At 39.0% G+C, this 15181-nt stretch overlaps 1 protein-coding gene across 1 annotated transcript in view; it reads right to left on the reverse strand.

Moving 5' to 3' along the window:
* Positions 1-117: 117 nt before the first annotated feature.
* Positions 118-15181, reverse strand: part of pde8b (phosphodiesterase 8B) — a 39961-nt gene continuing 24897 nt past the window's right edge. The window contains 13 exon segments of the mRNA XM_034238989.1: positions 118-2956; positions 5609-5738; positions 6206-6373; positions 7073-7211; positions 7290-7507; positions 8202-8400; positions 9095-9177; positions 9179-9225; positions 9956-10001; positions 11144-11308; positions 12276-12352; positions 12792-12869; positions 13750-13801. Of these exon segments, the coding sequence (XP_034094880.1) occupies positions 2847-2956; positions 5609-5738; positions 6206-6373; positions 7073-7211; positions 7290-7507; positions 8202-8400; positions 9095-9177; positions 9179-9225; positions 9956-10001; positions 11144-11308; positions 12276-12352; positions 12792-12869; positions 13750-13801 (1512 nt within the window). The 3' untranslated portion in view covers positions 118-2846.

The following is a 15181-nucleotide window of genomic DNA, read 5'->3' on the forward strand; positions in this document are numbered from 1 at the left end:
TCTCCTGGCTGTAGACAGATCTTCTGATCCAACTCCTTACCAGAAAGCGAATAAGTACATTTCCCAAAATGTCAAAACTATTCATTAACATTTCTGGAATGCCATTCCTGTCACAACTTGATATTTAAAGAATGCTTTAATCGTCTCTCACAATACATTTTGGTGTTTGACAGAGAACATCAAAATAAGACATCATAATCCAGAGAGCAAACTTAATTCAACTTTTCAAACAAACAAGGTAGAGATTTAGTTGATCTGATGGAAAGCTTTTTGTTCACAACTATGCACGAGGCAGTAACATCTTTCAAAACACACATTACAGTTCTCATGGCCAATAATCTGTCTTTGAAAAATAATTTGTTCTGTATATAATGTTGTCACTTTCTAATTGTTGTTTATAAATGATAGAAAACCACACAGGATTGGCACGCAGCCACGGCCATCGGTGTCAGAGATGGAAGAGAGGAAATAGAAATCACTGTTCGTGATGAAGGCTTATCATTAGTTCATAACAAGCAGTTCCACAATCTGTCAGTGCCTCAGCAGACTGAGATCTGATCTAATCCATATCATCAAACTCCAGTCACTGCTGCTCACAGGAAAGGCATGTCAATCTAAAATATTTCAATCGTCTTTGTGTATAGAAATCTTCATTATCGACTAGCAAAAATATCTTCATGTGATGAAACATTCAGGGCTGCAGCCACATTTCAAGTCTGAGATTTTGGAAATCACCCCTGCGACACATAACCGCTAAAAAAAAGTGACAAGCAAATAATTGAAAATGTAAAGCAAAAATAATAAAGTGGGCGAGTATTTACAGGAACAGCAGGTACATTAGGTAGTTTACAGTGTATTGCAACAATAGCAGGCCTAAAACACTGAGACATGACAAGATTAAGGCTTTGATTAAGACCTTGGTCATCAATAAAATGACAACACATTATTCTGAACACATTGAAAGTGGACCAGTTCTCTACAAAGGGAACTGAAAGGAGATCTCTAAAAGCAATAGTGGAATTCACATCTGATCTAACTTCCCCTGATTCAACCTCAGTCGTACAAAACAGAAAGGATCAAATGTGAGGACCATTGTGACAGAACCATTAACACTGACTCACAAAACGGTAGCACAGACCATAAAGCAACATATTGTAGGTCGTTATTTTATTCTAAAGTATCTAAAACATGTATGGCTTTTTTTTGAGAGAAGAGGAGGACATATTGCAACTAAAAGTACTTCTGTTTGCACGAAATTATAAAATAATAAGGCACCAGTATATAACTTTCCGTGCCTTTAGTTAATACTTTAATGAGCGTTTGTTGGAGTTAAACTCAAGGGTAATATGGATATCTGCAGATTGATTACTGTTTGATGTCCAACCCAATTGTTTTATGTTAAAATTGAAAGTTACACAGAAGCATACACTAAGAGGTCATTCTAGTTAAATGCTCATATTAAAGCAAAATAAGAAATGTTTCTGGTAAAAGTGGGGTAATGTATCTAAATCTGATTTTCACAGATTTAATGTTGCTACTGCAATTCCCCCATGTGGCCACCAGAGGGCAGACACTTCCTGCACATATCACCATCTGAGGGTCTTGTTTCTCTGAAATTAAATAATCTGAAAATCATGTGCAGACTAGATTTTTTCCCCGAATGCAAGGTGAGTTGCAAGATTTCTAGAAACAGTCAAACCGGTTCAGCAGAAACCACGTGAGAGCGGGAGCAGATGAGCAGACGGTCGATCTGCAGCTGCTGTTTACAAGCTGGATCCAAACAAGATGAGGAGCCTGTTCCTACATCGAGAGGTCACCGAGAGGTCAGACACAGCGACTCACTGCTTTGACGTTGCATGGACTCTACAGGATTTGTTTATTTCGTACAGTACAACATTCATGGAAAGGTTATTCTTGCTTAGATCCTCCCAAGTCAAATGTGTCCTTCCTATGTGGGTGTCTACAGTTGGTGTCACAAAGCTATGTTATATTTTTACTTAATCACAGCTAAATTAAGCAGCTCTGATACAGTGCAATTATGTTCCTCTATTTGATCTTAACTGACTTCTTCCACAGTGCACAAAGGACAATGATACCGTGATGAAGCTACATGATCTTTAAACCAAGACATAATCTCAAACGCAGCAGCCCTTCTTCCATGGCAGCTCGGATACGGGGCTGGACATTTAGAAGCATGTTCTCCCTCTCTGATTGGACCCTGGTAATTGGCTAAATATGATTTCTGATACTTTATCATTAAAGTTTTTGGTCCCAGACACAAGTCAGAGTCTCATACTGTAGACAGCATCACAGCTCATAGTAATGGATGGTTCCAGGTGAGCACCTTCACAAGTTGGCATCTTGAAGGAACAAGCTTTCACTTCAGTGCCTGTAGCTTTGGTCACCATCGTATTCAGCAATAGACAGACGTAGAGTGAAAAGATTTACAGGAAAAAACTGTGAAAAGCAAGAGGACGCTCCAAATGGAATAGTCTTGATAAGCTAAAGTGCAGGTTTGTGGTGTGTTACACTGTATGGTGCAGATTGTCAGGTGGGCCGCAGGGGCCACACAGTTTCATGGAGGGGTTTTTAGGAGTAGTGAGTCGACAGGGCCCTCAAATGACAACCTGGTGTCCTCTGGAAGAACCCCAGCTCAACCGAGAACCACGTAAAGGAAAAGAGGCTGTGATTTGAGATTGAAACGGCGTCTCAGTGTCCGTCCTGTCTGCTCTCAGGGTCCCGAGGGCCCTGCTCCGGGGCCGTGTCCCCGTCCAATCACAGCAGAAGAGACTAATTGTTCCAGCGCGGGGCTGCGTTCGCTGTCCTGCCATGCTCCGAGGACTCCGTCAAGAAGCAGGAGGAGGACGCAGGCTCTTACACTTCATCTCGTCCAGGCCCTTCCAGTAATTGTAATTCTCCGACAGATGCTCCATGAGACCAGGCAGGCTGGCGAAGGCTGACGGGAGAAACACACACAAGTTAAGATGGTCTTTCAGCAATACTAATATAAGCTTAATCATTCCTCCTGTTCATACTGGCTGTTAAGATAGACTTTCTTTTAAGAGATGGAAACAGTTTTTGTTTTTTGTAAAAATGTGTGTAAAATCCAGTTAACTTGAGGCTCTAGCAGTCTGGGTTTACTTTTGCACTATGAATAATGTCCCTCCACCGGGGCTCAGCCAGAAATGCCTGGGAAAGCAATGTGTAGGCCGGATTATGGTTTAGTCTGCACATTATTAAATGACTTGTTTAAGCAATAAAGTATATGTTTCTGAAATGTAAACAAATAAGGAGGAAAAGTGCTCCATCTTAAAATGTCTTGTTTTGTTTCAAATATCCACATTATTCAGTTTAAAATGTTATTTAACCTCAGTCAGCAAATCCCCACATTGAAGAAGTTGCGGCTTCCCTAAAAACCTAGCTTAAATTGTTATTTATTTTAAAAGGATGCTGATTAATTTGGTTTAGAATGACTAAATAAATGACCTAATTGTTAAAGGTGGAGTAGGTAATTTTGGAGAAACCAGCTCGAGTGCGCTAGAATTTGAAAATACACAACCGGAAAAAATATGCCATTTCCTTACAGAGCCCCTCCTCCAACACACACGAACGCGCACATGACCAATGAGGGCACGAGATAAGTTTGTGCACAGATGGAAGGCTGACAGGCAGGTAGGCCATCCAGTTACTTTAGCCGGGCCGGGTCAGATGATTGGTCGTGCTTTTTACAGCGCCACGGCTTCCACAGATGAACATTTTTTTATGGATTTTTTGTCAAAGCACTTAAGATATTCATTGCTATCGGATGTTAAGAGCATTCCATGGAATATAACAAAAAGTGTATCTCGAGCCGGTTTCTCAAACTTACCTACCCCACCTTTAAGGCTCAATCATTTAGTGCCAAGTTGACTAACTTTAAAGAAAATTCTACTTGATTAGACTAACTGACTCATATTTACTCGTTTTGTGTACAAAGGGATTGCTGATTTCAGTCTTAAAATTCAAATTGCATCATGGGGGGGATCTTGCATAAACTGCAGGAACACTCACAACGAATAACTCTTCCAGTGCACACGTTTTAAGACCTAAGGATTCTGTGAAAATAAAAACCGCTTCAGAAATCGGTGAGATAGACCTGCTATCAGGCATGCGCTCAGGAAGATGTGTGTGTTTGGTTCATGTATATTTGCTAATGTTTTAACACACATCAGAGTTGCTCCCACATTAAAGGATCCCCCTTCCCTCTGTGTGTTGTTTACTTCCTCTTTTGGTGACCCACAGCGACCCTGGTGAATTGAAAGCGGCTGCTGCATGTGTTTTAGTGTTTATTCGTAAGTGAAATTGTGCTCTTCCCTCCCTTAACCGAGTGATCGTGAACCCCCATACCCTTTACTATTTTCCCAACTCCCCCTCCCCTCACAGCCTCGCAGTTTCTCTCCGTCCCACTGGCATTTGGAAACTTTCCGTGACATCAGAGCTGCGTTGACAGTAAACAAGTTCCCTCTTGGGGAGACTAAATAAAAGGAAATTCAGTGGGAATGAAGAACTTAAAGAACCATGATGTCTCTTCCCACTTCTCTTGTCTCCTTCTCATCCCCTTCCTCTGATTTCCTACCCTGCAATCTGCCAAGAAAAATGAAGAAATCCTTGGAGGCATTTATGATTTATGATGCTCTGTTTTATCGTCTGATGTTTTGTTTCGTTCATTACATTTCAATAGCTGAACAAATCAGAAATGCGGGCAATGATTCAGAGTCTTCCAATAAGGCTGGTTTTGAGAAATAAAAGCCAATATAAAGGAACAGAAAGTGTTTAAAAGCTTAAGCATCTGCTATGGTGTTTTTTAGAAAAAATATCGACGTGCTACTATGACTTTATTCTGACACACTATACATTTAAGTTGTTTCCGACACACTATGACTAGTTTTCGACATACTATAATATGACTCTTTTATAGTTTTCAACATACTATACTAGGACGTTTTTTCTGTTATTATTATGTTGTTTTTTTCCTGATAATTTCGACGTACTATACTATGTCTTTTTTTCGACATTCTTTTCAGGAATTAAAAAAATACTTTACTTTGACTTTTCTTTTTCTTGTGTTAAACCCTGTGTAACCGGATTGAAGCTGACTGCTCCTCAGATGAAAATCACTTGGATGACCACCCTCAATACAAATACATTTAAACTTGAAATGTACACTTATTGTCAGTGAAAAATAATAATAGCAATACTCAGTTTCAAAACTTTTGCTAAGACTAGGGATTTTAACACTTGAGGTTACTTTTCTTTCATGAGCTTTGATAGTTCTGGAGGCAGGACACCAGACTTATGGAAATTCATTTTAAAATGTTCTTTTTTGTAGAAATATATTGCAATCACTAATCTTTAAACGTACAACCTGCAAAACCCTCAAGTGCCCCAAGGGGCATGGTATGTCGTTTTTTTTTCCGACATACTTTAAATTTGACTTTTCTAGACATACTTTACCATGTCGTTTTTTCTGAAGTGTTCAATATACAATACTGTCATTTTTTAAATAGTTTTTTTTTAAATACTAGTAAAAATGCACGCATAAACACACACAGGAAAATATTGCTCTTACCATCCCAGGCGTCAAACATATCAGTGATGAAGTAATCCATGAAGGAGATCTGAGATTTGGGCACACTGCAGGTGTTCCTGTCAAACACCGGCATCACCACGGGCAGCCCCTGCCTCTTCTCCTCATCTGTCTGCACAACACACACACGCGCACGCACACGCGCACGCACACACACACACGCGCACACACACAGAGAAAGCACATTGAAGCTGTCAAGCTAAATCTGAAGCTTTGAATGTGAGGCCGCATAAAAGATTTGACGAAGTGAGGTGATAATAATGATAGAAATAAACATGCCTCTCTTTACATATACAGTTCTCAGCTTTTGAATGCATTGTTCGATCAAATTGAGCTGACTTTTTATCCTATTCTATCTTACATTGTTTACCTACTTCTGCATTTAACTTGCACCATTGTATCACTTGCACTATTTTATATTTTACTTCCTCATTTCTTGTATGTATATAGAATGTTGCACAGCTGTAGGACCCTGTAACTTAATATTATTGTTGCCAAATTCTGTGTTGTAGCTATTCTGCTTTTGACAATAAAACCTTTGAATCCTTGAGTCCTCAAATGAGTGTTGTCATGTGTTACCTGTGCAAAATACTCCTCAGAGATGCGCCCGGCCCACTCGATGGAGAGCTCCAGGGGTCTGCAGGGGTTCGCCACATCGGCACACTTGATCAACATCCTCTTTATCAGCAGACGGTTCTCCGGAGAGTTCCTGATGTTGGCCTGACCGTCACAGTCGCTGTTCACACTCTGCACATACAGATGATACATGTTTGCTAATACACACATTTAATGAGATACTCTGTCGGATAACCATTTTTTAAATGATAAATTATACTTTGACTATTATGACATGTTATAGGACATACCATATTTGTTTAATTTTTATTATATAGTTTACTTTCATGCTATCCTATCACTTTTCAATTATTTCTATAGTATACTATACTATGCATCTTTAATTAAACGTCATCCTATCATATGTTTTTTTAATGACCTTTTTAATTAAATACTATTTGATGGCTTTTTGTACCATGTTTATGATATAATATGACTTTCTGTGTTCTCTCTATATTTTATTGTTTCATACTATCCAATCACTTTTTTAAATGACATATTTTATAATATTTTTACAAGATACAATACTATGACATTTTCTAAGGATTTTCTCAAACTACCATGACTTATTTTTGTATTTTTTACAACATACTATTACATTTTTGGTTCCTTCCTAATTATTTACACAAGTCTTTATGCATTACCACCGTAACAATTATTAAACCTTACAGCTTAACAATGCAAAGTCATAAAGTATTAAAGCATTCTCTTTCAAAATGAATGTTTCAAATGATTTTTTCAAAAAATCTCAGCAAAAAATGTAGGAGTTCTCTGCACTGGATTTTCTGGGACATATTTAAATTTAAAATAAAACAAACTCAGCACACTTACACTGGTGCTGGTCTCTTCTATGGCCGCCATTGGCTTGTTGATGCTGTTGACAAACTTGCTGACGTGCTCAAAGTGTCGAGTCATCTCTGTGGCCAGCACCATGTCGATGATTGCCTGTCGCAGTGTTCTGAACTGATTCCTGTGAGCAGTGAAGGGGATAAAGTCAGGGTCTGGATCCCTCTGATACTAACACAGGGACTAACCTGCCGGTACGGACCTGTCTATGTTCTTGAAGATGTTGCTCTTGCTGTCTCTGACGGTGAGCTGGAAGGCGAGGGCGGCGTGGTGACTCTCCAGCACCGCCGTGTCGTTGTAGAGGATGGCCAGCTCGCTGCCGGCGTTACACAGGAAGGAGTTGGTCCGGCCCGGGTGGTCCACATCGTGAACCGTGGCCGCTATCAGGGCCGCCACCTCATCCAGCTGGTCCAGACTGCTCTGAAGAAAACACACACAGAGGGGGGTCACACACACTGCTGCTGACCAGCCTGGTTTTAATGCTGTAGTGTTCATAGATCAATCTGTATGATGGATTATCAGATAGACAACAAATGATTACGTATTGTTTTAGATACTTAGATCTATCATACCCTGATTTTTTCAGATCACTTCTACCTCTCTTCAAAAATAAGCAACCACAAGTAGAATTTATAATAATAATTTTAAGCAACAACATTTCTTTGCGACAGTGTGATTCTTGAGATTCCCTTCGATGAGTTTAATTTGCTACAGTATGTAAGGCAAGTGAAATGCATTGAATCACAGCATGGATAAGGTCATTTTTGCAAAGAAAGCGCTTTTACAGGGATACAAAAATGGAAAGAAGCCACAAGAAGAGCACCAAAAGAGGGACCGCTCTTATATATATAACTGCGAGAATCTGACAGATCTTTATGAATAAACACTATATCTGTGGTTACAGGTCCTAATTATTCATCTCTGCTCCTTGACATGAACATGTGAAGCTATGAAATCCATGACTTGTTAAACAGCATTAGCAGAATGAATAAGAGGTGTGTATTCTAAGACTTAACATTATTAGTATAGCATCTGCTACCTGAGAGCTGTTCACATTATTTAAAAAAAAAGGGAAAATGTTGTCAGTTTGTCCAAAATCAGATGTTCTTCTAACCTTGACCCTCTCTTTGCGGAGGAAGTAGGCGGTGGCGTGCAGCACGTCTGCGGCGTGGGTGGAGTTGTGGTAGGAGTTGGAGGAGTGGTAGCTGGCCTCCATCAGCTGCAGCCAGGAGCGCAGCGTGGCCTCCGAGCAGCTCAGGAACTCACACACCCCGAAACTCGTGAAGATCTTCAGCCCGAGGTACGTCAGCGGTCTGCAGAATCACACAAAACACTTTACACAGTGCTGACTCATGTTAGGCTCTTTTTGCTTCATCATGGTATCCCATCCTACTGTATCTTACCTACTGTATCCCATCCTACTGTATCTTACCTACTGTATCCCATCCTACTGTATCTTACCTACTCTATCCCATCCTACTGTATCTTACCTACTGTATCCCATCCTACTGTATCTTACCTACTAATTGAGTGAATTCGAAAATATGAGAAAGGTTGACTGTCCTTTGGTCGACTAGTGAGATGAGAGGATCAATGTTTTCTTTAAACTCTCAGCAGATAGTAAATACGTGTATTTCCAAAACCTTGAACAACTGTTTATGTTTGGACTTGAGATGATTATAACAGTTTTTGTCATCTCGACTTAATAACATTCATGCATTTGTCTTCACTATTCATAGGATATTGATGAGATTAAACCATATTTCTGAAGGCAGAATGATATGAACGTGCCAGTGTAAAGAGAGCACCAGAAGAGTTTCGTTACAGAAATGGGTTGACTGAAAACTCAAATTATAACCACGCAATATTTAGCTTTTCTTAAACCTAAATAATTTTGAACAGAGACAGTCAAACAATCTAGATGAATAAAAAACACTTAAAGTAAGAGGAAATACATATTGTTTATTTTGGGGCGCGCTGTCCATTTTATTTCCCCTTCTCTTGTACCTCTTGTGTGTAGCCGCCTCCAGCTCCAGGATGTTGAACTCCCAGCAATCCTCATCGTTCAGCATCTCAGCGATGGGGGGGGGGGACGTCACTCAGAGTGATGGGGATGGCCAGCTGGCTCTGGCTCATATCTAGCAGATAGACACACGAACACACATTAACAGTTGGTGATTTGACCATAAAAGGGGCAAACCGTGAGGGGGCTCCGTGTTGGATTTGACGGGTAAATAATAAATGGCTTCACCAATCTTAGCTCTTCTATATACTGATATCTATATACATGTGCACTCATCCTGGCTGAGTGCCTCTCTTTGGGAATCTCTCCCTTTGAGATGCTGTTAGAAGATGGTGTCTGTTTAAGAGCAGAAATAGCTGCAGCTCTGAGAAAACAATACTGTTTCCCACTTAAAGACAGAAAAGACCATTTCCTGGAAAATAGGCCCTTGATTTTCTCTCAGTTAAGTACTCTCGTGATTGTAATCATTATAATTGGGTTACGAAATAAACTCAAATGGAAGAATCACAGCAATAATCACTTTATGAATAATATTTATTTAAAACAGACCTCATGTTCCATACTGTTTGTGAAGATGAAGGCCACCTTCTACCCTTTTCTTAATGTATACTATATCATACATTATGAGAGCACTATTACATTCTTTATTTATGTTACTTTGGACAGAGCAAGGATAACAGTTTCCCCCTCCTTTCAGTATTTACTGTACAATACACTTAACCCATGAACGAAGTTATTTAGTAGACAGACATTTAAGAGGTAGTATATGGTATTAATATTGATATTATATCAGATTGATACATGATAACTGATATGTGACAATACAATTGTTGGTTAAAGCTTACTTTTGCAGAAGACATATTCATTCCCAGAGAGTCTCCGCAGCCCATCCTGGAGAGAAAGACATCAGAACAAGTTTAATTATCTTTAGGAAAGAATGTGACTAGGATGAGGGGTCATCGCAATAATAAAACATATTTCATCATAAGCTGCAGCTCAATTTAATCTAAAATCTTTTTCTGCAAAATACATATTAGAAAAATGTACTGGTGTTTATATTATAACTAACCAGATGAAAGGACAATAACCCACTGTAACAGTACACTGACTACCGTTTGAACACAGTTGAAGACACAAATCTTAAAAAAGACATCATAAATATAAAAATATATATAAATAAAAAACACACTGTAATTGTTACCAGGTTAATAAAACACAAGTTACTTGTGCATTTGTTTGGGATGGCTTAAAGCCTTGAATGAAGGCACACTTGTTTTTAGTCTTTCTTAGACAGAAATTGGCTTTGGACATTGTTAGTTTTGGTCTTAACATGAGATTGGTAGACCACAGCAATAATAAAAAAGAACAAGGTTAGAAAAAGTTATAATTTAGTATTTGCTGGAAGTTGCAGTAAGACCAACATCTGCGTGCAGTGACTCACCTCATAGTTGGTACTATTCAACAAATTAGGAAGTTAAATAAATAAACACTCTGGCACTCTGAAAACACAGATTTGTTTTTGGAAGCCAAAAATGTCTTGGTTCAAAAGGAATGTTTTTTCCATTTCACACGCATGAGGTAAGAAACGTTTTTACAATGCGTGGACAATTAAAGACTATACCTAACTTCTCCTCATAAAGACTTTCAACCACTTGTACTTATGAATGAAGCATATACTAAGTACCATAGGCGTCATTTATACTGGGGACGATAGGGACATTGGCATTAGGATCATTTGTTAAAAAAAATCTGAAAATAGCGTGCACAAAGAATTGTACACTTTGCACAAGAGAACATGTACAATCTTGAGGACTATTCACACTTTCTGGGTGTACTTCCTGTTACACGTTTAGTGTACGTTTTAATGACATATAGAAAAGTAAAGCAATTGTTGCTCCCGCTTTGCAGCAGCTTAGCACTGCACTAGTTGTAAAAAAGTATGTATTGTTTGCGGGGGGCGTTTAATGCAGTATTGTTTTTTTATCTGAAAGTGCCCCCTACACCCCATGCTAAGTATCCACACTGTGTCTTACACTCATGAGCCCCCCGACCAGGTCGTTGGTGTGGGGGTCGTCTTCTTTGGAGGCGAGCTGCGGAGAGTAGAGCTCGGTGGTCCTCAGGATCTCCAACACCCGATCCAGGGCCTCGGCCACCGTCACCGGACTGCTCTCCTGGGCTGCATTGATGATGTTTATTACCTGGGGAGGGGGAAGGAAAGTCTCTATTCCTGCTGCAAACAGACACTACATACATACACTTGCACAAAGGGCCCTCTGCAAAGCATGCTATAAACAGAGTGCTCCTTTCTTTGTGCATGTGTCAGTGAGATGTGCATGTGATGCTATAGAAATGTTGTTGGGGTGAAAATGGCTAATAAAAATCTGTTTCTCAAAAGAACAAGAGCATCACAGGACCTGCAGCGGGACAATGTGCTGTACTGTACACTGTACGGCCTGACCTGGGTTATAATGGGCTCTGCTCCCCCCAACCCTCACAGCATGACAGCAGTCACGGAGAATTCAGAGAAGCCAAAAAAAACAAAAAACTGCTATCTTTTGCCCTCATGGGAATGAATAGGAAATCAATTTGAAGAAAAGTAAAAAACAGAGGCCCTTCTCATTCATTTGACTTTAACTTAGAAATAGGGTTGAAGTTGAAGCGGCTCTTGAGACCCTGGATTAAATTGACTTCAAAAGGTGATTTGATACATAGCACAGTTTTCTTGCAATGTATCAAAGTAATGTGTTCATTCTGCCCTGATTGCACTGCTGCTGTTAAAAATGGTTAGCTGCTTTGAACTGTTTTACACCGTGTTGCCAGAATGACTAATACACCATTTTGTTTCATGTTATGTAAGGACAATAACGTTTTCTTATCCTACACTAAAATGTTAGAATTTGAGAATAGACATACTTAGATAACGCCATGAGCTCAGCATCAGCTGGTTCTGGATCATAAAAGCACTACATTCTTGGTGTAAATCCAACATGTGCAACCTGGTGCTGCTGATGGAGGAATGAACTCTACTCAGTTATTTCTACACTTGAAGAAGCATTTGTGTTGAAAAGTGCTTAAGGCATACAATTGTTAATTGGAAGTGGGAACGTTTTATTTCTCAGGTTTAACACAGTTTGACTATCATTGAAGAGGTGTAACATGAAATACCTTTGTGATAGGAGCCTCGATAGTCATGGAGTGAATCCTGGCGACGGAGGAATATCTTCGATTCTGTAAACTGGGAGCTGAAATCAAACAAAAAAGATTAAATGTATCATGATGGCGTGGCTTGTTGATCCTAATCTTCTACTTATTAATAGCATCCATAGGGCCTGCAATTGTAAGCTTCAGAGGAAAGGATATACAGGAAATGAACAAAAAAGGACAGGAGATTTTAAAATAGAGAAATTGTTGATACAAGAGTAATGAAGGAGGAGAGGAAGAGGTTAAGTGGTTTGATTGAAGAAGCAGACAAAGCAGCTGAAAATAGGCTCAGCTGTATCAAAGGGAGTCGAGGGGGGGGGGGGGGGGGGGGGGGGGGGGGGGGGGGGGTACGCAATGTCATCAGCCCACCACATCTCTCTGTGTTCTTCCTATTACTTTATTTCTTTTGTCCAAAGCGAAAAAAACTATAGCTCCAGATAGTCCAAATTAAAGACAGACAAAACATTAGAAAAGTCTTACCGTCACTACTGCGAGAGCTGGTGGATCTGGCATCAATCGAGTCTTTCCTCCTGTCCCGGTGACGTAGAGAATGGCACTCTGTACAGAGAAGTTGTTCATTTCATTAAATGTGCAGTATGTTAAGACTGATTAAGGGAAGGATTTAAACTGATATAAGTGAGTTTAAGGGCTCCTTTTCTTCTGAAGCCATTTTTTAATCTTGCACTAGTTTTAAGGTCCTATTTATTAGCAATACATGCAAGAAACAGAGCTGCAGTCAGAGGGGATTCATCTCGATACATCAATACAGAGACAGCTAGGGCATTTTACAACAATGAATACTGCTATAAAAGGTTATGATAATCCTTTTTAAAAAGAGTGCTATAGCCACATGGATAAAACATATTCTGCCTGCTGCTTGATAACAAAATGTAAATCAATTCAAACCAAAGTTGTAACTCTTGTTTTTTTAACACAGGTAACCAGAAAGGACATTTTCTCATTTTGTTTTTGTACATTCACATCTGGACTTGCATGCATATTCAGATATAATAATAACAGTACTAGATAAGTGAAAATGTGACCAGGAAAGTAAAATGAAATGCAAATTAGATGAATGAGTGTGTGCCAAGACCAAATCAAATCTATACAAAAAGGAAAATGAGAGGTCTTAAATGATATAATGACAAACATCATTTCTAAACAGACAGACAGATAGGAGGTTAAAAAGTATAAAGTATATGTACATATAAATGTATACAACTTTACATTTCTTCATACTAACACACTAAGAAAAATACAGTCAGTTTGTGAGGCTTTTTATTTTCACTCAGTGATTCAAATGTAATGGAAGAGTGCTTGGGCTCATCTAAAGCATGTCATACTACATTTATTACTATATTTACTTCTAAGGCTTGGATAAAAATATACCAGTTCAATAAAGAGACTGTCAACATTTAAAAACAGTGTTTTAAGTTACCTGACTGTGAATGCTCCCCGCTGCATTTCTCCTCCTTGTTCAGCTTGTGGACCTGACAGACAGAGGAACAGTTCATTATACAATGTGCTTTGACAACACTGTGTTTTTGATATGGTCATGCCGATAAAGCTTCTTTGAATTGAGATCAAAGTCGATGTTGGACCAACACCAAGGGTCACAGCTGTGAGGAACCTAATCAGCCTAATGTCCTGCTCCTTGAAGGCAACACGCTGGCAAGATGACTTCTTAATTCCTAGGACTTCAATCTTTTCATCTCACCCAAACAACCTTTTGTATTTCAAATAATTATAATCACCAGGCTTAAAAAGAGCCACAAAGATGTCACTACATACACTGTTGCCCATAAAGTTGTTTATTTCGTTTTCAGACACATTCCTCTTTTTATTCCTATTTCATTTTCAATGCGATATCTTTGAAAGAGATCAATCAATACATTTCTGAGAAGATATACACTTTATCTATCAAGAATAAATCACATTGTCAAAATCATTTCATGAGAGGAGGCAAAAAAAATAATAGATATTAATTTGTTTCCCTTTGAAGGGAAACCAGCTGTTACATTTCCATTCCATCACCTTTACTGTGTGTGTAGTTTAAAGTACATCTCATTTGTTTAGCTATCAACAGGCTGATCTAAAACAGAACTTAAGAAGCGGACACCAATTTGTCAGAGAGAGTGTGTGGGACAGAAAGTTGGATATTTTAGCCTTTCCAAAAACCTTTATAACACACTATAGGAAAGGGAACCCCCCCCCCCCCCAAAAAAGCAGAAAAAGGTCCTTTAAAGTGCAGCTAATGGTATACAAGAATGATGCCAAATCAATGTAATAACATATACAGCACATGTTTCTATTTTATTCATGAATGTAGCGAACACTTCCACTGTTTGAAATAACACTTTTTCATGCAGGTGACAATGTGTGCAACATCCTGTTAGTCACACTGAGGTTATGTAGATGTGGATAAGTAGATCCGGTTGAATCCGGTTACAGAAGATTTTCCTCACCCAGTGACTCACTGCACCTTTACATTATGCTGACAGTTCACCATGCACATGTTTGCAATGCCAAATGTGTACATACAAATACATGTATGCCTTTACTTGTACAAATATATGATTTTTTATAATTTGACACAGGAAATTGTTCCTGAAAAGTTGATTTCCTTAGATTTAAATTAAACATCCCCCATTCTTAAAATATCTATGTCGCTTGCATTGACGTCTCCACTGTGTCCCATACTGAGTAAATAGGATTAAGACAGTGTAAACACTTCTAATGACATACATGGTTGCCAGATTTTGCTGGCTACATCTTAATGGGCTTCTTGGTTTGCTAAACACAAACAGACAACTCAAAAAAGAATCTTCTGAATTAACTCGACTAGAGCTGGGAAATAGTTGAAATAATGA

The sequence above is a fragment of the Gymnodraco acuticeps genome, unplaced genomic scaffold (assembly GCF_902827175.1).
Source record: "Gymnodraco acuticeps unplaced genomic scaffold, fGymAcu1.1, whole genome shotgun sequence".
Lineage (NCBI taxonomy): Eukaryota > Metazoa > Chordata > Actinopteri > Perciformes > Bathydraconidae > Gymnodraco > Gymnodraco acuticeps.